Source organism: Bos grunniens, chromosome 9 (genome assembly GCF_055505025.1).
Source record: "Bos grunniens cultivar Pamir isolate PY7600 chromosome 9, Bosgru_T2T1.0, whole genome shotgun sequence".
Lineage (NCBI taxonomy): Eukaryota > Metazoa > Chordata > Mammalia > Artiodactyla > Bovidae > Bos > Bos grunniens.
Window position 1 is genome coordinate 14,130,562 of NC_141173.1, and position 26,050 is coordinate 14,156,611.

At 41.3% G+C, this 26,050-nt stretch overlaps 1 protein-coding gene across 1 annotated transcript in view; it reads left to right on the forward strand.

Moving 5' to 3' along the window:
- Positions 1-26,050, forward strand: part of CD109 (CD109 molecule) — a 138,893-nt gene that overhangs the window by 52,887 nt on the left and 59,956 nt on the right. The window contains exons 6-13 of the mRNA XM_086316820.1: positions 7,262-7,301; positions 10,187-10,271; positions 19,172-19,268; positions 19,538-19,679; positions 20,359-20,468; positions 22,915-23,139; positions 23,938-24,039; positions 24,127-24,189. Of these exons, the coding sequence (XP_086172946.1) occupies positions 7,262-7,301; positions 10,187-10,271; positions 19,172-19,268; positions 19,538-19,679; positions 20,359-20,468; positions 22,915-23,139; positions 23,938-24,039; positions 24,127-24,189 (864 nt within the window). The remainder of the gene's footprint in view (positions 1-7,261; positions 7,302-10,186; positions 10,272-19,171; positions 19,269-19,537; positions 19,680-20,358; positions 20,469-22,914; positions 23,140-23,937; positions 24,040-24,126; positions 24,190-26,050) is intronic.

Sequence of the window (26,050 nt, forward strand, 5' to 3'; positions counted from 1 at the left end):
AAAAATAGTCTGTTTTCTGTCTTTCCCCTTTCATTTGATTGATTTCCACAATATACACCATCACCAAGAACTATTGATGTAGGGATAAAGGGATAAAGAAGTCCAGAGATTACTGAAGAGCACCTCCGGGTTCTTCTTTTCCATTCTGCTTTAGAAATTGTTTAGAAATCAAACTGAGATGGGGTCACATGTAATACAGATGAACATGTGTGCTGAAGAGCAGGTTTCCTAAGGGAGTGCTTTCTCCCTGGAAACAGTGACCATATTAAGGAAAGCAGAGCTCTGAAGACCTCGATGAGTTCTATTTTTTTCTTTTTTTTCCTGGAAAGGTGTCTGCTTAGAAGATACGCTGCCCAAATATTTAAGCCTTCAGGTCAGCTTCTCTCTCTGGTTGCTGGTAGAGTGAATGAGCACAAGCTCTTTCACGAGCTAGAATAAATATTAAAAACTCATTTTGAAGCAGATTGTTGCTTTGAAGGGATTCTCAGGTGGTGCTAATGGTAAAGAACCCACCTGCCAATGCTGGAGACATGAGAGATGCGGGTTCGATCCCTGGGTTGGGAAGATCCCCTGGAAGAGGGCACGGCAGTCCACTCCAGTATTGTTGCCTGAAGAATCCCATGGGCAGAAAAGCCTGGTGGACCACAGTCCGTGGGGTCACAACGAGTCAGACACGACTGCTTTGAAAGGGAAGGAGAGTTAAGTAAATGGAACTTTACGTCCTACGAAAGGTCTAGGGTTGTTTTTTTGCTTCATGTTTTTAGTTTGATTTAGTCAAATTTAGTTGAGTTCAGCTAGAAATAACAGAACAAAATGGAAATAAATTTTAGTTTTTAGACCAGGAGTCAGCAGCCCAACACCTGTTTCTATAAATAAAGTTTTGCTGGCACACAGCCAGTCTCATTTGTGTTGTCTCTGGCTGTTTTGCATTGCACCAGTAGGGTTGAGAAGTTGTAAGAGGGACCATATGGCTTGCAAAGGCTAAAATATTTACTGCTGTGCATTTTATAGAAAAAGTTTGCAAAAGCCTTTTCTGGACTAATGAAAGTGTTCCTGTTGGTATCTTTGTTATCTATAGCATAAATGGCTACTGATTCTTGGAATTATTATTCATTTAAAGTATTTCAGTATCTTCTATATTCTTGATTGTGTATTCTATAAAAATATTTTATAAAAAAATACTAAACTTGTGAAAATTGGTATGGCCCGATTGCCTAATGACCACATGTTGAGAATGCCCAAACTTATTTCTGCTTTTTAAACCCCTGGAACAGTAAAATAATTTCCTTCTAGATTTGCATGTCACATCTTATAAACATCCTAGGAAAACCTCATCTGTTACAAAGCACACTATCACCACTCGGTTACTAGATGATTTATTGGTTTATTGGAACAATTTAAATGACAATGGAAAGAAGCTTTTGTCTCCCACATTTTCTTCAGTTTTCTGTGATGACTGTTTTCTTCCACTCCCAGACATTCATATTTCTTCCAAATGCAGTGCAGAGAGTTAAGGTTACTTCATGGGTCACTTGGCTGATGGCTGTGCCTCCTCAAGGTAGTCTGAAGGCTCTGAATTTCTTGCAGGAGATGCTATGAGATAACTGAGGCGAATCTGATGAGCTCCCCCCCACCCCCACACCCCCGCCCCATAAGAACCAGCCTGGGGACAAAAATCAATATGTTCATTCATTAATATGTACATTCATTCAACAGACCTTGAAAGGATGCTGAATTAAGTGTAGTACCCCCAATGGCTTCATAGTCTGTTCCAGGTGATGAACACAAAGCAGATGGTTATAGTATATTAAGTAAAGTAACTGACTTATACACAGGATGTTTGGGAGAGAAGGGCATCTAATCCAACATGGGGAGAGGCAATCAAGAAAAGCTCCCTAGTGGAGACTAACTCCAGATAAAGGAGTCCAGGACATTAAAAAATATATATTTATTTTATTTTTGGCTATGCTGATTCTTCATTGCTGAGCATGGGCTTTCTCTAGTTTTGGCCAGCAGGGGCTACTCTGTACTTGTGATGAGTGGGCTTCTTATTACAGTGGCTTCCCTTGTTGGGAAGCATGGGCCCTAGGGCACATGGGCCTCACTTTTTGTAGCACATGGGCTTAGTTGCCCCGAGGCACATGGAATCTTCCTGGATCAGGGTTTGAACCAGTGTCCCCTGCATTATCAGACCAACTTACCTGCCTTCTGAAGGCAATGGCAACCCATTCCAGTACTCTTGCCTGGAAAATCCCATGGGCGGAGGAGCCTGGTAAGCTGCAGTCCATGGGGTCGCTAAGAGTTGGACATGACTGAGTGACGTCACTTTCACTTTACCTGACTTCCGAGAAATCTATATGCAGATCAAGAAGCAACAGTTAGAACTGGACATGGAACAATGGGCTGGTTCAAAATTGGCAAAGGAGTATGTCAAATCTGTATGTTGTCACCCTGCTTATTTAACTTATATGCAGAATATACTATGCGAAATGCCGGGTTGGATGAAGCATATGCTGGAATCAAGATTGCAGGGAGAAATATCAATAACCTCAGATATGCAGATGACACCACCCTTATGGCAGAAAGTGAAGAAGAACTAAAGAGCCTCTTGATGAAGGTGAAAGAGGAGAGTGAAAAAGTTGGCTTAAAGCTCAACATTCAAAAAACTAAGATCATGGCATCCAGTCCCATCACTTCATGGCAAATAAATAGGGAAACAATGGAAACAGTGAGAGACTTTATTTTTGGGGGCCCCAAAATCACTGCAGATGGTGACTGCAGCCTTGAAATTAAAAGACGCTTGCTCCGTGGAAGAAAAGCTATGACCAACCTAAACAGCATATTAAAAAGCAGAGACATTACTTTGCTGACAAAGGTCTGTCTAGTCAAAGCTATGGTTTTTCCAGTAGTCATGTATGGATGTGAGATTTAGACTATAAAGAAAGCTGAGTGCTGAAGAATTGATGCTTTTGAACTGTGGTGTTGGAGAAGACTCTTTAGAGTTCCTTGGACTGCAAGGAGATAAAACCAGTCAGTGGTTAAGGAAATCAGTCCTGAATATTCATTGGAAGGACTGATGTTGAAGCTGGAACTCCAATATGATGTGGGGAACTGACTCATTGGAAAAGATTGAAGGCAGGAAGAGAAGGGGATGAGAAAGGATGAGACGGTTGGATGGCATCACCGACTTGATGGACATGAGTTTCAACAACCCTTGGGAGTTGGTTGTTCCAACTCCCAAGAAGGACAGGGAAGCCTGGTGTGCTACAGTCTATGAGATCGCAAAGAGTAGGACATGACTGAGTGATGGAACTGAACTGAACTCCTGCATTGGCAGGTGGATTCTTAACCACTGAACCACCAAGGAAATCCAGAAGTCCAGAACATTCTCTAGAACATTCAGGTGGAAGTGTCCAGAAGATGTATTTGAGTCTAAATCTCCAGCTTGAGATAAAGTTTTAGAAGTGTTTACTGTAGAGATTGCAGTTAACACCATGGAAGTTGAACTAACTTACGGGAAGAGCACGGGGCTCAGGATAGGAAGGACCAACGTTTCAAGATCAGAAAGAACCATTAAGGAAACAAGGAATGATTCAGAAACATACTCAAGAGTACCAGGAGAACAGAAGATGTAACAACATCTATAGACAGAATGAAGGGGAGGAGACAGTAAACAGAGAGATGGAAAATCCAGGTATTGTCAGGGATGATTGGTAATGTAGGAGGCAGGAAGGGAGACTTCATTTCAGATGTAATCTAATGTAACCACTTGTGTTAAATAATTGCCTAAGTGTTGATTTCAAGGCTGTTTAAAGGAGGCCCAAACAGTGAATTTTCTACATTTGTCAAAGCTAGCACTTTTATTCAATATAAAACATGTTATTTTGAGAACTTTTTTGTATCAAAAACTCTTTTAAGTTAACATGTCAAGGGATAAACTGTGAAGGGTAAAAACATGATCCAACATGGACCTGGCCATGAAGGAACTTACAGCAAGGGAAGCCATGTACCTAAATATTTTGGATACAGGGTAAAAAGTGATGAAGAAGGGCTGAAGTGCAAGGAGGCAGAGAGATTACTTTTGTTTTAGTTTAATTTTTTTTTGTTTTGTTTTCAAACTTTGAACTCTTTATTTATTTATTGTATTGTGGTGAAACCATTTACCTCAGGTTGGGACTTGAACCCATATGGCTGGGACTCGAACCCAGCCAAAACCCACAGTGACTGGTTTCAGAACCTAATGAAGCTCAGGTTCTTGATGTCTCATCACAGAAGGAATTCAGTGAGAGACAAAGTGATAGGTAAGAAGCAGATTTATTTAGATTCAGAGAGAAGCGCACTCCATGGACAGAGTGTGGGCCGTCACAGAGGGTGAGCGCTGGCTGTGAAATGTGGGGTGGCTAGTTTTTATAGGATGAGTGATTTCATATGCTAATGAGTGGGAGGATTATTCCAACTAGTTTTGGGAAGGGGTGGAGATTTCCAGGGCCTGGGCCACCGCCACTCCTTGGTCTTTTGACAGTGTCTTGCAACTGTCATGGTGTTTCTGGGTGTGTCATTTAGCTTGCTGATTGAGAGTCAAGGTCTAATCAAAGTCGACTTCTCTGCCATCTTGGATTCATTTGACTTTAACCGGTTTATGTTGTGTCCTTGGGCTATGTCATTCTTTCAAAAGTTGTGCCTGGCCCTTTTCCTCGTGTTACAGGGGTGCAGCCAGTTAACAATGTGGTGGTGTTTCACATGCACAGTGACGGGATTCAGCCACACACATACATGTATCTGTGTGTGTTGAGTTGCTTCAGTCGTGTCCGACTGTGTGCTCCCCCACGGACCTTCAGCTTTCTAGGTTCCTCTGTCCATGGGATTCTCTGGGCAAGAATACTGGAGTGTGTTGCCACGTCCTCCCCCAGGGGATCTTCCCACCCCAGGGACTGAGCCTGCATCTTTTTGCCTAACCTGTATTGGTAGGCGGGCTCTTTACCACTAGCGCCACCTGGGAAGCCCATGTGTTCATTCTCCCCTAAACTCTCCTCCCGTCCAGGCTGGCACATAACACTGGGTAAAGTTCTATGTGCTATACAATAGGTCTTTGTTTGTTATCCATTTTGAATATAGCAGTGTGTACACGACCTTCCCAAACTCCCTAACTATCCCTTTCTCCTGGCAACCATGAGTTTGTTTTCTAAGTCTGTGAGTCTCCTTCTGTTTTGTAAGTAAGTTAGTTTATATCATTTCTTTTTAGATTCCACATATAAGGGATGTCATATGATATTAAAGAGATTACTTTTAGATTGGGGATCCAGGGAAGCACGTATTATTTGATCTAGGTCCTGGCAGGAGATTAGAGGTAGAAGTGTGTGTAAGTCAAGCGTAGGGGGCTGAGAGCAGAAGCACAGTGCATGAAAGTCTAGGGTACTGTCGCCTTGCAGAACTGCTCTGGACTGTGTCTGCTCCCTCTTGAGACTGACCCTCTGGTGCTGAGGACTGTAGTTTACCTTTACAGAGCTTCATGCCATGTTTTACATGAGATACTCACGTGGCATTTGCTATATGAGCTTAACTTGATCAGCAGACATCATCATTATTAAATTGCTTGTTCACAGCCTTACCAGTTGTAAAGCAATAAGCAATTTAAAGACTAGAATTCTCACATTATCAGTAAAATGGGTATTACATGTACATTACTTTCTTGATTTGATTTTTGAGGATAGTAAATCAGAACTTAAAAATGAATCAAAAACATGTAATTTATACCATTCCTATATGTGACATGAAAACACTTTAAGATAGAAGGGACAAATGTGAGATTCTTAAAGACTGCTCAACACAATTTCTTTGGGATCTACTTTAAATGACAACGTTGAAGCCAAGCTTTAGACAATTATTTTGCTTACGTGTAACTAGTTACATTTGTCTTATACTTTGAAATGAACTGTATTCTTTAAGCATTAAAAAAAATTGCTGGTGTGTACTTTATTTATTAAAATTTTATTATTTATTGAGGTATAGTTGATTTATACTATCATATTAGTTTAGGAGGTATAGAGTTACTTTAGATTAAATAAATAATGATTTTTTAAAAATGTTATTTATTTGCTTTGATAAATTTAGGGAATCAGAATTGGAATACACATTTCTTTAGTGGAATTTCTTAGCTATTTTGAAGTGGTTCTGTTTAATGTGTTAACTATGATTAGGAGTGGACAGATAGAAACATGAGGAGTTGGGGAAAAAAGATATTTCTAGGCTACACGTTTTCTTTTTTGTTATTGTTTACTTTGGGGAAAGCTCTCTCTGTTTAAAAAAGAGTTTTTTTTTAACTTTCACTTTGTGTTGGGGGTATAGCTGATTAACAATGTTGTGATCGTTTCAGGTGGACAGGAAAGGGTATCCATTCTCCCCCAAATTCCCCTCCCATCCAGGCAGCCGCATAGCATTGAGCAGAGTTCTAAGTGCTGTACAGTAGGTCCTTGTTATTCGTTTTAAATATAGTGGTGTGTACATGGCTGTCCTAAGCTCCCTACCTATCCCTTCTGCCCATCCCCCGGACTCTGCAACTAGAAGTTCCTCATCTAAGTCTGTGAGTGGTTTCTGTTTTGTAAATAAGTTCTTTTGTATCATGTCTTTATAGATTCCACAAATAAGGGATGTTACATGATATTTCTCCTTCTATGACAGGTCACACGTTTTCTTGTTGATCTTGGAAAAAGAAATGATATCTGTTGAAATAGGGTAGAGTATATTGACTTAAGGATTATCGTAGACAATACTTCAAGCAATTAGGAAGATAAAGGGTGTTGGTCCATGATGATTTTGTATCCTCGACTATTTTATGTATTTGAATAGTGTGTAATTTTATTTTCTTCATTGTTTAGCTTTGATAGGGATATACAAACCAAATTTGAAGTCATTTCTTGTTAGTTTGCCATGCTTCATAAATAACCTGATTTAATTTTGTTCTAATTTCACAAATGAGGAAAGTGAGGTAGTTTGTTTCAGTGACCTGCAGTGAATTAAAGAGACAGGTCACCTTTTCATGTTAGTGAATTGTTAAGAAAAACTCATGAAATTCACAGACTTCATGTTGCAGGTGATTAAAAATAAAATTTTGTAAAGTTGAAATAAATTGTTTTGTTCATCAAATAATTATAAAAGTTTGTTTAAAGTTTTTTCTAAATATTTTTGTGAAGTGAGTAAACAGATGAAGTAATTAAATAGAAACTCATTTATTTTCTTGTCTTTTTTTTCTTTCTCCCAATAGGACCAGACATACTATCAATCATTTCAGGTTTCAGAATATGGTAAGAATTCTTCAACTTATTTTGAAGGAATACACATTTGTTCCTTTCCACAGGGAAAAGAGAAATTTCTAAGAGGTGTATTATTTAAAGTAAAAACCCCAATGGAGGTAAAATACTGGTATTTCTATAGGTCTGAACATTTTTTCTCTGTAAAAGATCATTATAAAGAGTGAAGTGGGAATGAGGTTGCCTGTAGTCCCATGATTCTACTCTTATGCACAGTTATTCTGTTTTTATATTTTGCTGTGATCATAACATATTTAAATTTTTTTTTTAAAGCATAACCTCAGTGATTTCCTGATTTTCCCGTTTTTCACTTGGTCAACACTAGTAAAGACCGGGTTTAACTTGGGTAAATCCTCTTCCTGTGGGTGCCGCTTTTGTAATGTCGTAGTTGGAAACACGTCGGTGTAAACCATGTGGGACCCACCGGCTTTTTGTTGGTGCGTGGAGAGGAAGGAAGGCTGAGAGTGAATGCGTAGGATCCCAGTATTAGTTATACTTTGAACAACTGTTCTGAGGTTGTACACAAAGCTCTTTTGTCTGGTTTGTGTTATTTTTTGAGAGTGTGTCCCATTTGGGCATTAGTAATTCTGGAAAGTCATCTACTTGCACATTTGTGGCTCTGGTCCACGTGTCTCTCACAGCGCTGTCACAGCTCAGTTTCATGACCAGCTGGAACAGGGAGCAGCGAAGCTTTTCCCTATAGATGGCCAGATAGGAAAACCTGATGCTCTGTGGCTCCCATGGCTCCGTCTTAACTACTCAACTTTGCCATCGTAGCGCACAGCAGCTGTAGGCAATATGTAAGTGAAAGTGGCTGTGATCCAGTACAGTGTTATTTATGGACATGGAAATTTCGATTTCACATGATTTTCACATGTTATGAAATACTCTTCTTATGATTTTTTCCCCCAACCAATTAGAAACGCACAAACCGTTCTTAGCTCCTGCTGGTCTTTGTTTACTGACCTCTGATCTGGAACTGTTTTGTCCAGTTCAGGGTTCACTCAGCACATTGAATACTTGAAATGTGGCTGGTCCATATGCAGATGTGCTCTCAGCGTGTAAAATACCCAAGTTTGAAGATGATATAAATAAAGAAATTAATAATTAAATTATTTGTATTGATTACATGTTGCAATGATATTTTGGCTATATGAGGTTATATAAAATGTTGCAAAAATGAATTTCACCTGATTTTTTTTTTCCTTTTTAAATGTGGCTGCTGGACATTTGAAATGACACCGTGTGGCTCACATTTTGTTTCTTTTGGATAGCCCTGATCTCGAGGAATAAGTCAGAGGTGGCTGTGACTCTCATAGGCTGTTTTTATGTCACGTAGGAGTGGTGCTGGGTGGTGGTATGTTGTTGAAGGAGGTATGTCGCGGAGGCAGAATTGATCACCAACCTTTGATATCTGAGGAGGGGACATTCTGATTTCCTTGTTCTGAGGAAATTCCACCCCTGGGTGGCCCCGAGTTTTGTGCCGGTGCAGAGTCCTGGACTGGTCTTGGTCTTGGAGTGTCCGGGCCCTCCAGGGTCTTTCACCTGGAGCTGGAGGCTCTCCTGTTCTGCTGATTCCTTGGTCATCTTGTTTTGTCTCTTTTACTAATTATTAGGAGATGAATCTAATTCATTGGTCAGTGAAGTTAAAGAAGAGAATTATTTCTATAGGTTTGTTTAGATTGGTAGGAAATATTTTCTTTTAACTCCAGTGAAGTGCTTTGTATTAAATAATATTACTATTTATGAAATATTTCACAGCTTAATTGTATTTGTTGTTGTTGTTCAGTCACTAAGTCATGTCCGACTCTCTGTGACCCCATGAACTGCGGCACGCCAGGCTTCCCTGTCCTTCACAATCTCCTGGAGTTTGCTCAAACTCATGTCCATTGAGTTGGTGATGCCATCCAACCAGATTGCATTACATAATTATTACTATTTATAAAATATTTCATAGCTGAATTATATAAAGCCAGCCAAAGTAGGGGTTTCTAATTTTGGGATTACCTTCAGGAACCAGTACCTGTTGCACAAGAAAAGCATCATTACTTGTAGTCGTATCTTAGTAATTAACTAGAAATCCTAGTACACAACTTTCTCTTCATGACATTCCATTGGGTTAGACTGTCACCAGATTTGCCTTTGATGGTCTCAAAGGGTGCAGATTCTCTGTGAATGCATGTATGTCAGCCTGCAGAAGGAGAGTCTTAGGGCCTCAGGATGTGCTTTTAGAAACCAAATTGGAACAAAGTCCTCAGAAGTAGCTATTTATCATGTAATATGGAAATATTTTAACAGGTAGTAAGTGCACACTAATGGGAGACAGTTGAATGAAAAAGCCGGGTCTTCTAGCACTCAGATGGCTTTGCCTCTAGGGTTCTGGATGCAATTTATTTATTTTTGGTTTAACTTTTTCTATTAAACTTTTTATTTTGTATTTGAGTACAGTCGATGAACAGTGTTGTGATAGTTTTAGGTGAACAGTGAAGGGACTCAGCCATGCATGTACGTGTATCCGTTCTCCCCCTAAGTCCTTCCCACCCAGGCTTCCACGTTACACTGACAAGAGTTTCCTGTGCTGTGCGCTGTGTCCTTGTTAGTTATCTGGATACAGCTTAGATTCTGCCGGCGGGAGGCTTCACAGACATGACTGTCCACAGCAGCCCTGCCCTTTTGGTGTCTCGTCACCAGCCTTTTAGGGTTTCAGATTTTGAGTGGAGTGAAGTACTTTCATCAATGTGTTAATGTGTATTTGGAGGCTAACGAATTTAAGTTTAAATAATACCAACACCTTTAGGACAGTTCTATTCTCTAGTTTGTTAAACTGTAAAATAAGAGGAAAATGGACGGTTTAAAATATTCTTGCTTTTCTTTTCCAGTATTACCAAAGTTTGAAGTTGCTTTGCAGACACCATTATATTGTTCTTTAAATGCTAAGAGTTTAAATGGTACCGTCACAGCAAAGTAAGTATCATATTGCTTTTTATGACTATAAGCTGTTGTGAAACTGCATGACAGAGAGCTCATTATATACCCCAGAACATGAGCGCAACATGTTGCTTGTTAAAATACCCCAATGGACAGGAAGCAAGTATTTATAATAAATAATTAGGCATGGAACATGTCTGCACAGGTCTTTGCAGCCATCTCTCTGCTCCTAAGCTGATCCAATCATAAAATATTCCCTATAGGCTAGTGTCTTTCCAAGACTAGTCGAGAGATTTACCTTATAGATTCTGCAGGATTGGAAAAAAAAAAAAAGGCTTTATCTTTATTTATTCCTCATTCAGCTGACATGGTTAAGGCAACTTACTCTTTTAAATGCTAATTATTTTCTCTGTCAATAATTGGGGAGGGGTTTGGTTCCCTTGGGGCTTCCCTGGTGGCTCAGATGGTAAAGAATTTGCCTGCAATGTGGAAGACCTGGGTTTGATCCCTGGGTCAGGAAGATCCCCTGGAGAAGGGAATGGCTACTGACTCCAGTTTCTTGCCTAGAGAATTCCATGGACAGAGGAACCTGGCGGGCTACAGTCCATGCAGTCACAAAGAGTCAGACGTGACTGAGCGACTAACACTTTAATTGTTTTCACTTGGTTCCCTTATTGCAGTTGGCAGATGAATCAGTAGTTCACATTCATCATCCATTTCATCATGCGTACACAGAGACTTCCAACCCCCTGCTGTGTAACTTCTGTGGCTTTCATGATTTCATAATTTTGATCCACTGGCTTGAAGAGCGCAGCATTTTGTTTGCCGAGGCAAAAAGCATACTTGGATTTCCAGACCAGTGACTCTTGAAAGTGTAGGATGAACTTGCCCTCAAGTAAATCCAGCACTGATTACTTGTAGCATTTAAACATTTTAATTTTTAAAATTTTTAAAAATTTTAGTTTAAAAATTTTTTGTCCCTCCCCATTTCCCAGGGTTTGCAAGGACTTGGCTGGGGCGACACCTGTGACATGGGTCCCTCCTTGGCTACTTGTCAGTGGGCTGGAGTCGGCCTGGGTGGCTAAGGCCTCCACGGGAGAGCAGCCTGTGGGCTGGGGTCCCACCTAATCCTCTGAGGACCTGGGACCTGATGGAGCATTGCAGTACCCTTTCCTGTTCAGTTGTCCCTCCTCTGTGTCACTTGCATCTCCTCTCCCAGACCACAGGGTGGTCCCAGTAAACCTCAGCAGACTCCCAGTGACCTCTGCAGCTCTTTTGGAGAAGTACTTGCTTTTCCTTCCCAAGAAAGGCTGTGCCATGCAGCATTTATTGTGTGTGTGTGTGTGTGTGTGTGTGTTAGTCACTCAGTCATGTCTGACTCTTTGTGACCCCATGGACTGTGGCCTGCTAGGCCCCTCTGTCCATGGAATTCTCCAGGCGATAATAGTGGACTGGGTTGCTAGTCCCTTATTCAGGGGATCTTCCTGACCCAGGGATCGAACCCGGGTCTTCTGGATTGGAGTCAGATTCTATACCCTCTGAGCCACCAGGGTTTACATTTATTTATTTCATTTTTGATTGTGTTGAGTCGGCAGGGGCTACTCTTCATTGCGGTGCGTGGGCTTCTCATTGCCGTGGCCTTTCATTGCAGAGCACAGGCTCTAGGCGTGTGGGCTTTAGTACTTGCAGCACACGGCTCAGTAGTTGTGGGGCACTTTTGCACATGGCATCTTCCCAGACTGGGGATCGAACCTGTGTCCCCTGCGTTTACAGGCAGGTTCTTATCCACCAGACCGCCATGGAAGTCCTGGCATTTATTTTTGATGTGTCAGTGTCTGTACTCAGGTTTGTGAAATTTATTTAGTTTCAGAATTTATTTGTAATAGCTGGTAACAACTGTACCCCATGTCACCACTGTCCCATCATAGTATTCCTCTCTTGTTGGGGGTCTGTGGCAGTGGCAAGCGTGGGCAGTGAGTTCACGCACCAAAACGTCTGAGGACTCCTGTTTTAGATTCTTCTTGCAAACAAATCATGTGAATCCCTGTGACGTAAAGGCAAAAACGTGTCTACAATTTGTATACCAAGCTAGTTCAACTAAGAGCTAGCTTCCAATGTGAATGTGGGTACTGTGGCTGGATTTATGGTTTAGAAAACACATAAATGCCTGCTTTTTCATATTATTATCCTGCTCTTGATCTTAGCTGAAGGTCAAGCATTCTGTCTGGGTTTTATTTGGAATTCTTTGACTAACACATATAAAACTTAGAGACTGCAAATCCGCATAAACCATCTGTGTGCACATGGATTAAGTTGAAAGTGGATATCTTCTTTTTTTCTGTTTTTAGTTTTCAGGCATGTGCCAGGGATTTAGACACAACTAGTTAAAACAGTGGTTCTTAAACTCTGGTAACTGTCTAGAAAATTTATTATACACTTTTCAGAGAGGGTGAATCCCTTGAACAACACTGACAGACAGCCTCTTCCTCATGCCAAGCAGAGCCTTGGGGACCTCTTGGCACAGAGGCCTTTCTATCCCCCATTTCTTGTAGGCAAGATTCCAGCCTCCATGACCTTTCCTGAGTTCCAAAGGGCAGACTTTGGGGGACTTCCCTGGTGATCCAGTGGTTAAGAAGCCGCCTGCTAATATAGGGTACGTGGGTTTGATTCCTGGTCCAGGAAGATTCCACATGCCATGGGCAACTAAGCTCATTCCCACAACTACTGAGCACACACTCTGTCGCGCCTGTGAGCTGCGAGTGCTGAAGCCCTTGTGCTCCAGAGCCCATACTCTGTGACAAGAGACACCACCCCACGAGAAACATGCAGCCTGCATCTAGAGATTAGTCCCCACTCAGAGCAACTAGAGAAAGCCTGGGTGGAGCAACCAAGACCCAGGGCAGCCAAAAATAAGTAAATATGAAGGGCAGATGGGAACAGTTGTGGGCAGATTCCTTACCATCTGAGCCTCCAGGGAAGCCTACTATATAACTGCTTCCTATTCACCAGGGAGAGGGGGGCACAGTTCTTGAGGCGCTAGCCTACTGTGTTCCCCTTTTGTCTGGCAAAGAAGTAAAGCCACTTTTTCCTTTTCCTCTGTACTCTGTCTCCATATTTCTGTTTGACACTGGTGCACAGAGAGGCAAGGTTTGGCAGCGTGTTCCTTCAGTGCAGGGCTCTTCTGATGTCAGGTGATGATGGGCGAATTGTGACCTGACCTGGAATGAAGAGTGCATCATCAAGTAGTTAACATCTTCCGTTTGGTGGGGTTTTTAGCTCTGCTGCTGCTACTGCTAAGCCACTTCAGTCGTGTCTGACTCTGTGCGACCCCATAGACGGCAGCCCACCAGGCTCTGCCATCCCTGGGATTCTCCAGGCAAGAACACTGGAGTGGGTTGCCATTTCCTCCTCCAATGCATGAATGTGAAAAGTGAAAGTGAAGTCGCTCAGTCGTGCCTGACTCTTAGCGACCCCATGGACTGCAGCCTACCAGGCTCCTCCATCCATGGGATTTTCCAAGCAAGAGTTCTCTGCAGAAGAGCTCAAAGACATGGTTCTGTGTATCGCTTGAGGCGGAACCAGGACCCTGCCCCGAGGCTGCACTATTGTTTCCTGACTGCTCCTCCCTTGTCTCGGCACTTTCTCCCTTCCCTGATTAACAGCTGCTTGATCATGTCATTTGGAAGTCAGGAAAGGGGACACAGAAAGGTTTTTGTGCCCAGGAGCCCCACAGGGTCCCGTTCGGTTTCAATTGCATTTTGTCTAAAAAAAACAATGTACCTACCTTGATTAAAAAGTGCTTTATTCTTAAAGAAGACTAACCATCATCCGAGCCTTCGGTGAATTGTAATGTGTTTGCAGTAGTGAAGTTGATCTCTGATCACAGATCACCACGACAAATATAATAGTGACGAAAAAGCTTGAAATATTATGAGAATTACCAAAATATGTCAGACAGACATGAAGTGAGCAGATGCCTTTGGGAAAAGGGCACCAGTAGAGTTGAGTATCGAAAAGTGAAAGTTAGTTGCTCAGTCATGTCCGACTCTTTCTGACCCCATGGACTGTACCCTGCCAGGCTCCTCTGTCTATGGAATTTTTCAGGCAAAAAGAGTGGGTAGCCATTCCCTTTTCCAGGGGATCTTCCTGACCCAGGGGTTGAACTCAGGTCTCCTGCATTTCAGGCACATTCTTTATCATCTGGGCCACCAGGGAAGCCCTTGCTTATTGCGAGATTGCCACAAAACTTCGATTGGTAAAAAGCACAGTATCTGTGCACTTCACAATATCTGTGATGTGCAATAAAGCAAAGCACAATAAAATGAGGTCTGCCTGTAGTCCATTCCGAAATTGGCTTCCTATTACCCCTCCTTCCTTCAGGCTTCAGTTGCCTAGGGGTGTCCATAGTGGGGGCCAAGGAAGGCGGTCTGCCCCAGGGCAGCTCAGATCTTACATGTGAATTCAAAGGGGTGGCTCCCAAGATGGCTGAGGAGGCCCTTTGCCTGAGGTCTGTGGATAAACGGTCCTTTTCCACCCCAGCATTCATGAGTTCTCAGTCTACCAGTGTGTTTCAGGAGGGTCTGCTTTTACTCAGATTGTGTATATAATTTGCAACTTTGCAACAGATTCAGGAAATCTTTTGACTAGCAAGGTCTTTTACCAGTCTCTAAAAATTGGCATATTCCTAATTTATAAATACTGTGTCCTGAAGGAGATGGAGGTGATGACGGTGAAGTAACCATCATCCTATGTCTATTGAGAACCCATCTCTGCTTCCTTCAGGCTCATCCTTCCAGTTTGCCTTGGATTGGGTCTCTGTCGGGAGAGTCCTGGCCCACTTCCCTTCTCACCTGTGTCTGAATTCTTCCATTTGGTATCTTTAACCTTCTGCTGTTTGGTGGGATCTTCACTCTGTATTTAAACATTTCTGTCATAGAGGGAAACAAACCCTCCCTGATTATCCTGCCTCCTCCTAGCTGCTGCCCCGTCTCTCACCTCTTTGTAGAGTTCCAGCTGCCTGTTTGTGCTTCTTCCCATCCCTTTTGTTCTTCAGTCCCCTGCCTTCTGCTTTTCTCCTTCACCATGGATCAAAACCGTTTTCACTACGGCACAAAGCCCTCCTTCTTGCCTTACCTTGTGTCTGCTTTCTTAGGCTGTTACAAATTTTTGCCCCCCTTGCAGCACTGGACATTTCTGTCTTCTCATTTCCTTTCTGGCTTTTCTCCTTTTGCTTTGGTTACTCCTTTGAGACTCTTTGCAGACAATATCCACATTGTAAACATTCTTATTCCTTAGAGCTCCATCTTTGGCTCTCTTTTCTTTTTTTACACATTTACTCAGAGTTTTCTTCTCTATGGCCAGAGCTTCTGCTACTGTTTATAATTTGATGAAACCTGAATCCATACTGGGCTTCCCTGGTAGCTCAGTGGTAAAGAATATGCCTGCTAATGCAGGAGACACAGGTTTGATACCCAAGTCAGGAAGAACCCCTGGAGAAGGAAATGGCAACTCACTCCAGTATTCTTGCCTGGGAAGTCCCAGGCGGGCTCCACTCCGTGGGATCCCAGAGTCCAACACAACTAAACAACAACAACAACAACAAAATCCATCTCTCCAGCCTTCATGTCTAGCTTGACAGTCAGATCCTTATGTCTCGCTGCTCTCTGGACGTTGTCCACTGGATGTCCCACAGATACTTGAAACAGGTTGTCTTCCCCAGCCCTGGTTCTCTGCATCCTTCTCTTGGTGGACTGCACCTCCCTCTCTCTAGCTGCCCAGGTCAGCTGTACTCCTTCGACTCCCTCAGTCCCCACAGCCGCCAACATCCAGCGCTGCTGGTTCTGTCTCCTTGTGAACGTCGCTCAGTCGTGTCCAACTCTTTGCGACCCCATAAACCGCAGCATGCCAGGCCTCCCTGTCCACCAACTCACAGAGTTCACTCAGACTCACGTCCATCGAGTCAGTGATGCCATCCAGCCATCTCATCCTCCATTGTCCCCTTCTCCTCCTGCCCCCAATCCCTCCCAGCATCAGAGTCTTTTCCAATGAGTCAACTCTTTGCATAAGGTGGCCAAAGTACTGGAGTTTCAGCTTTAGCATCACTCCTTCCAAAGAAATCCCAGGGCTGATCTCCTTCAGAATGGACTGGTTGGATCTCCTTGCAGTCCAAGGGACTCTCAAGAGTCTTCTCCAACACCACAGTTCAAAAGCATCAATTCTTTGGCACTCAGTTTTCTTCCCAGTCCAACTCTCACATCCATACCTGACCACTGGAAAAACCATAGTCTTGACTAGATGGACCTTTGTTGGCAAAGTAATATCTCTGCTTTTCAACATGTTATCTAGGTTGGTCATAACTTTTCTTCCAAGGAGTAAGCATCTTCTAATTTCTTGGCTGCGGTCACCATCTGCAGTGATTTTGGAGCCCCCAAAAATTAAGTCTGACACTATTTCCACTGTTTCCCCATCTATTTCCCATGAAGTGATGGGACCAGATGCCATAATCTTAGTTTTCTGAATGTTGAGCTTTAAGCCAACTTTTTCACTCTCCTCTAGTGTTTTTTACTGAGTTCTTTTCTAGTTTCAAGTGTTTTGAAACATCTCACCCAGCCCCTCATTTCCCCTCCCAAAGTCTCCTCCCAAATTTTACCTGTGTGTCCAAGTGCTTTTTCTGACCAAGACGCCTTTACATAGGCAATTTCAGTGTGGCTTCTTGCCCCTAAGCGTCTATCCCTGGGTCACGTGGCTAGATCCCCTCTTTGAGGGTGGGTCTCTGTCGTGGTTACTACCGCACAGTGCCAGTCATGGAGTGGACTTCCAATAAATGCCTATTGAAAGAATAGATGAAACAATGTGACTCCTGAGATTTCAGTTTCAAGCTGTGTGTAGCACAGCAGAGGCCTCTATACTTAACCAAAAGCCTCTTATTTTGAGTGAACTAAGTTAAGGTGTATGGGAAATAGTTTTGGTTTTGTCACCGAATTAGAGAGTAAAGAGTAGGACTTGAAATCCAGTTGTCTTTTGTGTGTACTTTGAAAGATGAGTTCTGTTGTCTTACCACTTGGAGAGTTGTTATTAAGTTATAAATATGACTTTAAATATTTCATATTAGCTCTTATAGTCATCTCTATTAGTGGATAATAACAATTTTGGTTATTTTTGCTAGTAGCCATCTGTCCCATCAAAGTATAGTTGATGTGCAGAGGGTTACTGGAAATTTCTTGGAGAAGAAGGTTAGCACTCTCTTTTAGTTTAAAAACTTTTAGCTGAGAAGAATAAAAACCTGCATTTGTTTATTAGCTTTGATATGAACATCTGCTCAGTATTCTCACCTCATTAAAATAAATAATAGATTCTTTCTTCTCATCATAGTAGGTTTAATAGTATTGTAAAGAAAATAACATGGCATACATCTAATTACTTCCATAATCCTTATGGACAGTAGAACTTAAAAAATATTATTTTTATAATCTAAGGCTTATTGAAATGTAGTTATTATTTGATGAGTTGAGATATTTGTATCCTGGAAATGATGTGGAAAAAATGGTGGGGAGAAATATGAATTATAATGATAGGTTCACTTTTGTAGGTATTATTTTGTAAACCTATTGTGCTATGGTTGTTTTCTGGGGAAAAAAAAAAAAAGTCCATGTTTGGTTAATGATATCATAGAATATCTTTGACTTACTTTTTAAAAGTTGTTGAACTTTTCTGAATGATTAGTTTATTCCCCAAAGTATCTAGATTCTGTTTAGCACAATAAATCAGCTTAGGACTTGGAAAGCTAAATCCATGTCACATTTAAATAAAAATTAAAAATATTTGTGTCTGAGAATACTTTAAATAATGTATGAATTCTCAGCTCCCTGTACTATCATGTGATATAACTTTTAAAATATGATGTTCTGGTGTTGTAGTTACGCATTTATTTAATTTTTAACAAGATACATGCAGAGTTAGGTTTTACAAACTCTTTTGAATGTATGAATTTGATGCTGACATTGCTGTCTGGGGGTTTCCACTGACTTTATTGTTTTTGTTTGGAAGGGTGGTACATTTGAAGATGGACTGCTTTATTTTTTTAAATTTTGGAATATGCTATATTTTATTACCAGTTTTTGAGTTGAGTTGATCCAGACAAGGGGATGTTTTCTGTGATCCAATGAGGGATTCAGGAAGCAGGAGTTAACAATCACGGTTTTACAGTGCAAAATAAAATTAGCTTTCATGTTTGGCTGAGCATTTCATAATAGAAATGGAAGGAACCCAGAAAATGCATTTATGGAAGGCTTTCTGACAGTGAAATGATTTACCAAAGACTGCCTCTCCTTTACACGAAGAGACGTTCCCATCATGAGAGAGGATACAGTTAAACAGTAGAATGCAAATCAGCAAGAGAGATATCTTCTTGACTCAAGAAGATAATTTTGGTAGTATGGGTTAAAAAATTGCTCTTATTTTAAATTTCTTTTCAAAAAGTGAATTTTCAATAGCTATGAGCATATTTGATGCCCTGGTGTCTTGGTCTAATAAACTCTGATGGTTAATATTGAAACATGCAGGAATGGGCCACAGTGAAATGCAATCTTAGCTAACATTTTAAAATGTTCAAAAGTTACAAAGTTTCCTGGGCATGCAGTTAATGGACCAGTCCAGATTTCTAAGGATAAAAGATTTTCATAATCTTTTAAGAAATCTTTCAACAGGAAACTGTCACTTCTAGTTATGATCAGATTTTCTCCAGAAGGCTGGGTAAAGTGTGTGTGTTGTGAACTGTTTTGAGGTATTATAATAAAAAATCTTCCCATTTTGGAGACTTAGTATCAAGGATCACCATTTATTAAGCACATTCCTATGTTTTGGTTTTAAAAATTTTCAGTAAGAGCATGTTTTTAAATATAATTCTTTTAAGTTAGGTCCTGTTTATTATTTTTCAGGTATACATATGGGAAGCCTGTGAAAGGAGACCTAACACTTACATTTTTACCTTTATCCTTCTGGGGTGTGAAGAAAAATATTACAAAAACATTGAAGGTAACTTTTGCAGATATCTTTTAACTTGTAATGGGGAAAAACTATGTGTACATTCCCCAGTAATAAGATTTTATACTGAATTAACAAAAAGTTGAGCATGAGAAAATCAAGAGCTTTCTGTCATTGGACAAATGAGAATTTGCCTATTTATTAAAATAATTAAAGTGGAAATAGAACCTTTGTATTGTTGTGACTTAGTTTGAATTTTATTTCTAAAATTTGAAGTGTTAAAGTGAAGAATGAAATTGAAAATTTTTTTAACAAAACAGATAAATGGATCTGCAAACTTCTCTTTTAATGATGAAGAGATGAAAAAGGTAATGGATTTTTCGGATGGACCTTCTGAGTACATGTACCTGTCTTCTCCTGGGCCAGTAGAAATTATAGCCACAGTGACAGAATCACTTACAGGTTTGTAGACTTTGAAGCATAGGCAAAGCTCTGTATGATGTGCTGCTCTGTCATCTCTTATTATAATTAGCATGTTCATTTGAGGGCATTGTTGCCTAAAGATGCTATTTAATGCTGAAATTGTCATGAATATTAGTCTGACTTGCAGAATGTTTTCATAATGATTTTCTTTGAACAAATGTGCTTCAACCACCTGTGATAGGTATTCATAATTTTTTCCATCTCTACTCTTTTTTTCAACCTGAAGACTACATGGAATGGCTACCTTTTCAACTGACTAACCACCCTCCTTTTATTTTTTTTTATATAGATATCCTCTGAAATCTCACCTGCTCCTAGACCATTTTCTCTTTTAATAATAAAATAAAGGTTAATTACTTGGATCTTTCTGTTGCTATTTTAATGGCTTTCATCAATCCCCAGAAGTACAAAAAGACTATTCTGTCAGTGGCCTGACCTTGGGTGCACATGTCATTGATGGGGGGCTCTGAAGGCGCTCAGAAGGGATTCACAGAGGACATAATAGAAGTGATGTTCCTTTTTGTGGCCAAGCCAAAGAGGCTTCTGTGCTCTGATATCCTAACCCTTTGGGAAGTAGCTCAGATGGAGAGATGTGGTGGATTGAAGCTGATGGTTATATATTACTTTTACTGTCTAAATGGTGCCATTTCCAAAACAGGTATCTCAAGAAATGCAAGCTCCAATGTATTTTTCAAGCAACATGATTACATCATTGAATTCTTTGACTATGCTACTGTCTTGAAGCCATCTCTCAACTTCACAGCCACTGTAAGTTGGCATGTTTAATAATTGTCTTAAAGCAGTAAGTTCAGTTTAGTGAAACAGGATGGGAGAGAGTACTTTTAGTGATAGTACTTTTAGTACTTTTCAAAAAATTTAAGCCCAAAGTAGATAAATTACTTTTCCCCTTCAGATATATGGGGCGCACAGAATTGTTTCCAAATGACCTTTATCTAATTTATTTTTAAAAACTAGTTTCCAGAATATATTTTCTTCAAAGTATATTTAATAAGTAATATAAATTAGATGTTTAGAAATTAATTGAAGGGTTTAGATGCTAGTCAAAAAATTTCAGTTTCAAAATTTCAGTTTGATTTTTATGACTAATTTTAGTTCTAAGATGTAGCATTGAAAATGATCATCTAATCTGGGACTTCTCCAGTAGTCCAGTGGTTAAAACTGCCTTCTAAGTGCTGGGGCGTGGGTTCAATCCCTGACTGGGGAACTAAGGTTCCCCATGTTGCAGACTGCCCGCAAAAGTTAAAAAATGATCAATTCTGTCTCAGTTTTTTAAGAGAATATTGGCCAAGTTAACATTTATTGGCCAAGTGAATTTTGACAGTCTGCAAGGCATGCTGCTGGGTGAGGCTCACTGACCAAAGAAGACCCTAGTCCCAGTCCTGGAGTCAGTACTTGTGATGGTGACAAGAGAATACACACATAGCTGTAATTCAAGACAGGATAAATGTGTCATGAACACATTTCTATAGGGATTTAAAACTGGCAAATATTTTCTGCAAAGGGCGAGATAGTAAATATTTTTAGCTTTGCAGGCTACATGGTCTCAGTCACAGCTGTGCAACTCTGACATTGTAACATGAAAGTAGCCAGAGCCACTTGGTAACCAAGGGAGGTGGCCATGTTCCAGTAAAACCTGAAGAGAGACTGGATTTGGTCTTCCTGCCTGCCATAGTTTGCTAGTCCCTGGTTTAAAGAGAAAAGGGTCAGTTCTTGTTGAGCAGATGAAGACAAGTTTTAGAGTTTGCAGGTTGGTGACTGTGGAGATTTGGGGGAAAGAATGTGCTCAGAGAGGGTCCTTTCCTGGTACCTTGCCCTGAACATCGCTCCTTTTCATTTTGCTCAGTATCCTTTTATAATAAACTGGTGATCAAGTGAGAAAAAAAAAAGTTTTAGATAGCTCCTAATTTTAACAATCTTATAATTCAGACAGTTTGAAAGGATAGTTAAAAAGAAATCTGCAGAGATTGTCACCCAGGAATCTGCACATGGTAACATCCAAATGAACAGAGGGACAAAGAGAGTTCAGGGAAGAAGAGCTGGCTATGGGATGGGGTGGGGACCATTGGAAGGGGAAGATTTAGGCTCTTGGTTGCAAGATCAGCAGCATTTTCAGTGTTTGGGTGTGTGGGTAGGGAGCGGGGAACAAGATGAGCTGAGACACGCAAGGTGAGAGCTTTGGGTGGCAAGTCAGGGTGCAGTCAGGTGTCAGTGACTGGACCCGGGCAGTGGCTGCAGAGAGCTCATGTCCGGGAGCAGACAGAGAGGAAACAAGAGGCGAAGCTTGGGGATTGCAGAGGGTCCTCTGAGTCCCATGTGCTCCATGGGGATTGCAGAGGGTCCTCCATGTCCCTGTGCTCCATGGGGATTGCAGAGGGTCCTCTGCGTCCCACGTGCTCCACGGGGATTGCAGAGGGTCCTCCGAGTCCCACGTGCTCCATGGGGATTGCAGAGGGTCCTCCGCGTCCCACGTGCTCTACACAGTGAAGAGCTTGGAGCCTCATGAACGTGGGAGGGATGTGGCAAAAGCTGGATTCCAGGGTGACTGGTGGGGTCTGTGTGTGGGAGGAGGGTGGTAGCCCTGGCATGAGGACATCAGGAGCCCCGTGGTGGTGGATGTGGGTGGAGAGCTTGTAAAAGACGTATAGGACTTGGTAGGCATCAGATTCGGAAGGTGGGGACAGGGATGGGCAATGCACAGATGTTAAGTATTGGAGAACTGTGATATTAGTACAAATGGGAAAGGCAGGATGGTTTCCCAGTTTTAGATGTGTTGAATTTGAGACAACAGGGGTGTGCAGGTAGAAATTTCGTTGAGGGCTTGGAGGTACTGAATGTGAGTTCCAGAGCCAGGTCAGGATGGCAGCAGGAGTGCTGAGACCTTTGAAGGTAAATGATAACGAGGCTTTGACAAATTCCCACAATTCGAGAGAGGGAAGGGGAACAAAAACGGACACTGATACGATGTAGAAACTGGTGTGGAGTGAAGGAGGTTATTGTGGAGCCATGGAAGGCAAAAGAAGTGGAGTGGAGGCTGCCTGGAGATACCTCTGAACCTGGAAATTAGGGAACTGCTGATGACTTTTGAGAGTTCAGGTTCATGGGAACAGCACAGACGGAAACTGGATTCAATTAAACTTAAATCCTTTGCTTCTGTTGTTTACCTGAGTTCACAGTGTTTTCTTTTGACAATTAGGTGAAGGTAACCCGTTCTGATGGTCATCAGCTGACTCCTGAAGAAAGAAGAAATAATGTAGTCTTAATGGTGACTCAGAGAAATTATACTGAGTACTGGAGCAGATGGGACACTCAAAATCAGGAAGTAGGGGCTGTCCAGATCATAAATCATACTGTCCCCGCAAATGGAATCTTCAAGATCGAATTCCCAATCCTGGATGATTCCAGCGAGCTACAAGTGAAGGTGCCGTTTGTTTCTCATCATTATGTTACTGCAACAACAACATTAAAATTGCAGTCTGGTGGTAGGCACTCAACTTATTGGGAGGTTAAAGTGCGCAGGAAGTGGACACATATTTTTATTTAAAAGAGCGGGAGAAAGGATTACAAGGGATTTAACGGTGGTGGCTGAGTTAGACTGAATGCTTCCTTGTGAATTCATTTTGAAGAGCACGGTAAAATAGTGATGGAGAAGCACCCTCAACTCCCAGGCTAGGTGATTTTCAATCATTTGGAATTGTATTTTGGCAGGAGCTGAAAATGAAAGGGGAATTTTTTTTTTTTACATTTACACTCCGTTGCTGAACTGAGACTCCTCAGCCATTCCCCTTCCCTCTCTCTGGGTTACTCAGCCCCGCCACAGTGCGGCCTCTCTGTTTTCCTCTCCCCAGTGGTGGACTGAGTGAGCTGATTCGGTTGCTTGCTGTCTTGTGGGGAGAAGAAAGGATTCCTTTTCCATTTCCTTCTCTCCTCTCACAGTGTTTCCTGAGAACATACTTTTGTTTTGGAAGTAAGTTAGGACTGTGCTTTTTCCTCTTAGATGATGATGGTGAAGACCGTCTTAACACGTTTTACAGCTATCAGTTTCTTTACAGTATAAGCTACAAAATGATGAAGATCCAGTGTCTGGGGAATATATTGTTTGCTGTGTGAAGAAAAGTGAAAGTGAATGTGCCTTTCAGTGATTGTCCAGCCAGGTCACATTCCTTATCCTGAGGCTCCTAAAGATGAAACTTTATGGCTCCCTTTTCTTTTGTTACAGGCCTCTTTTCTCGATAGTGTGAGTAACATGGCAGTTCATGGTATGTTTAAGTCTCCTAGTAAAACCTACATCCAGCTCAAAGTAAAAGATGAAAATATAAAGGTAATGCTTGCAATCATTTGTTAATTATAATATAATTGAACTGTCTTGACATTGATATGTATATATTAATTAAAATTTTTTTTCTAGGTGGGATCACCATTTGAGTTGGTGGTTATTGGCAACAAGCAATTGAAGGAGTTAAGCTACATGGTAATCTCTTTTTAAAAATAATTTCCTTTATTTTTAAATTAATTTTTGGCTGTGCTGGGCCTTCGTTGCTGGGAGGGCCTTTCTCTAGTTGCAGAGAGCAGGGGTTTCTTGTTGAGGCGGCTTCTCTTGTTGCTCAGCACAGGCTCTAGGGTGCACGGACTTCGCTAGTTGAGCACCTGGGCTCAGTAGTTGCGGCTCCCAGATTCTGGAGCACAGGCTCAGTAGTTGTGGTTCAAAGGCTTAGTTGCTTCACAGGATGCAGAATGTTCCCCGACCAGGGATCGAACCCATGTTTCCCGCATTGGCAGGTAGATTCTTTACTACTGAGCCTCCAGGGAAGCCCTGGTAATCTCTTACACAATCTAAATTTATGATCTATTGTAGAATCATCTGAAATAGTGTCTATCTTATGTTTAAACTGAACTTAACTGATTTTTAAAATTCAGCCTCACACTTTAAAAAACATGTCTTAATATATATTATACATGTACAGGATGTAATATTTATATACATTCTTACAGAGTTTTCTATGTCTAAGTTGTGTATAAATTTGCTTTACAAAACTTTGCATTTTATTCCTTTTGCATCATGGAGTATTATGGTATGTTGAATATAGCTCCCTGTGCTACAGAGTAGGTCCTTGTCGTTTATCATCTTACACATGGTAGTTTGCAGCCCAGCCTCCCAGCCCATCCCCCTTCTGCCCTCCCTCCCCCTTGGCAACCTCAAGACTCTTCTCTACGTCTGTGAGTCTGTTTCTTTTTAAAAATTTTTTTAAAATTGTTTATTTTTGACTGTGCTGGATCTTTGTTGCTGTGCATGGGCTTTCTGTAGTTTCAGTGAGAGGGGGCTACTGTTCCTTGCAGTTCTTGGGCTTTTCATTATGATGGCTTCTCCTGTTGTAGAGCCCCGGCTCTAGGTGCCTGGGCTCAGTAGTTGAGGTCGGGCTTAGTTGCTCCTTGGCACGTGGAATCTTCCCAGACCAGGGATCAAACCTGCATGCCTTGCATCGGAAGGCGGATTCTTAACTCTGGACCAGCAGGGTAGTCCTCTGTGTCATATTTTGGATTCTACATAGAAGAGAGATCACGTGGTTTTTCTCTGTCTCTTTTTGACTTATTTCACTTATCATACCAGGTGCTTCTGTGTTGCTGTAAATCAGTCTATTCCTTTTTAAGCTGCCCATTTTATACTGAAGTCAAACTATCTTTTTTCTTTACCTATATTTGTATTTCCAACTTAAGATGAATAATGAAACCACCTTGCATTATGTTTAAATTTTATATTTTTATGAGGTAAGCCACATATGTTCATTATGTGTGTGTGTGTTAGTTGCTCAGTCATGTCTGACTCTTTGTGACCCCATGGACTGTACGCCAGAGCCAGGCTCCTTTGTTCATGGGATTCTCCAGGTAAGAATACTGGAGTGGGTAGCCATTCCCTCCTCCAGGGGATCTTCCCCACCCAGGGATTGAACCTGGGTCTCCTGTATTGCAAGCAGATTCTTTACTGTCTGAGCCACCAGGAAGCCCTGTGTTCATTATAGAAAATTATAAAATGTAAGAAAAATAACAAATAAAAATTGCTCCTCATAGCCTTGTAATTTTGCTAATCCAGCTCTCTCAGTCGTGCTCTGCATTCCTTAAACTCAGGAATAGATTCTTGTCTGTCAAGTTGCTGTTGCCTCAATTATGGTTACTTTGTCTTATCCTTTTCTAATGACCAGCTTATACTCCCTGTGTTAGTCAGGAAAGTTTATTTGTGGTGTGTGTATTCAAAAAGGATTTGATGTTGGCTTAAGTCGAGAATTTGTATGTATGCTTACAATTATGAAAACATAGCTGATATTCAGATTCTCATT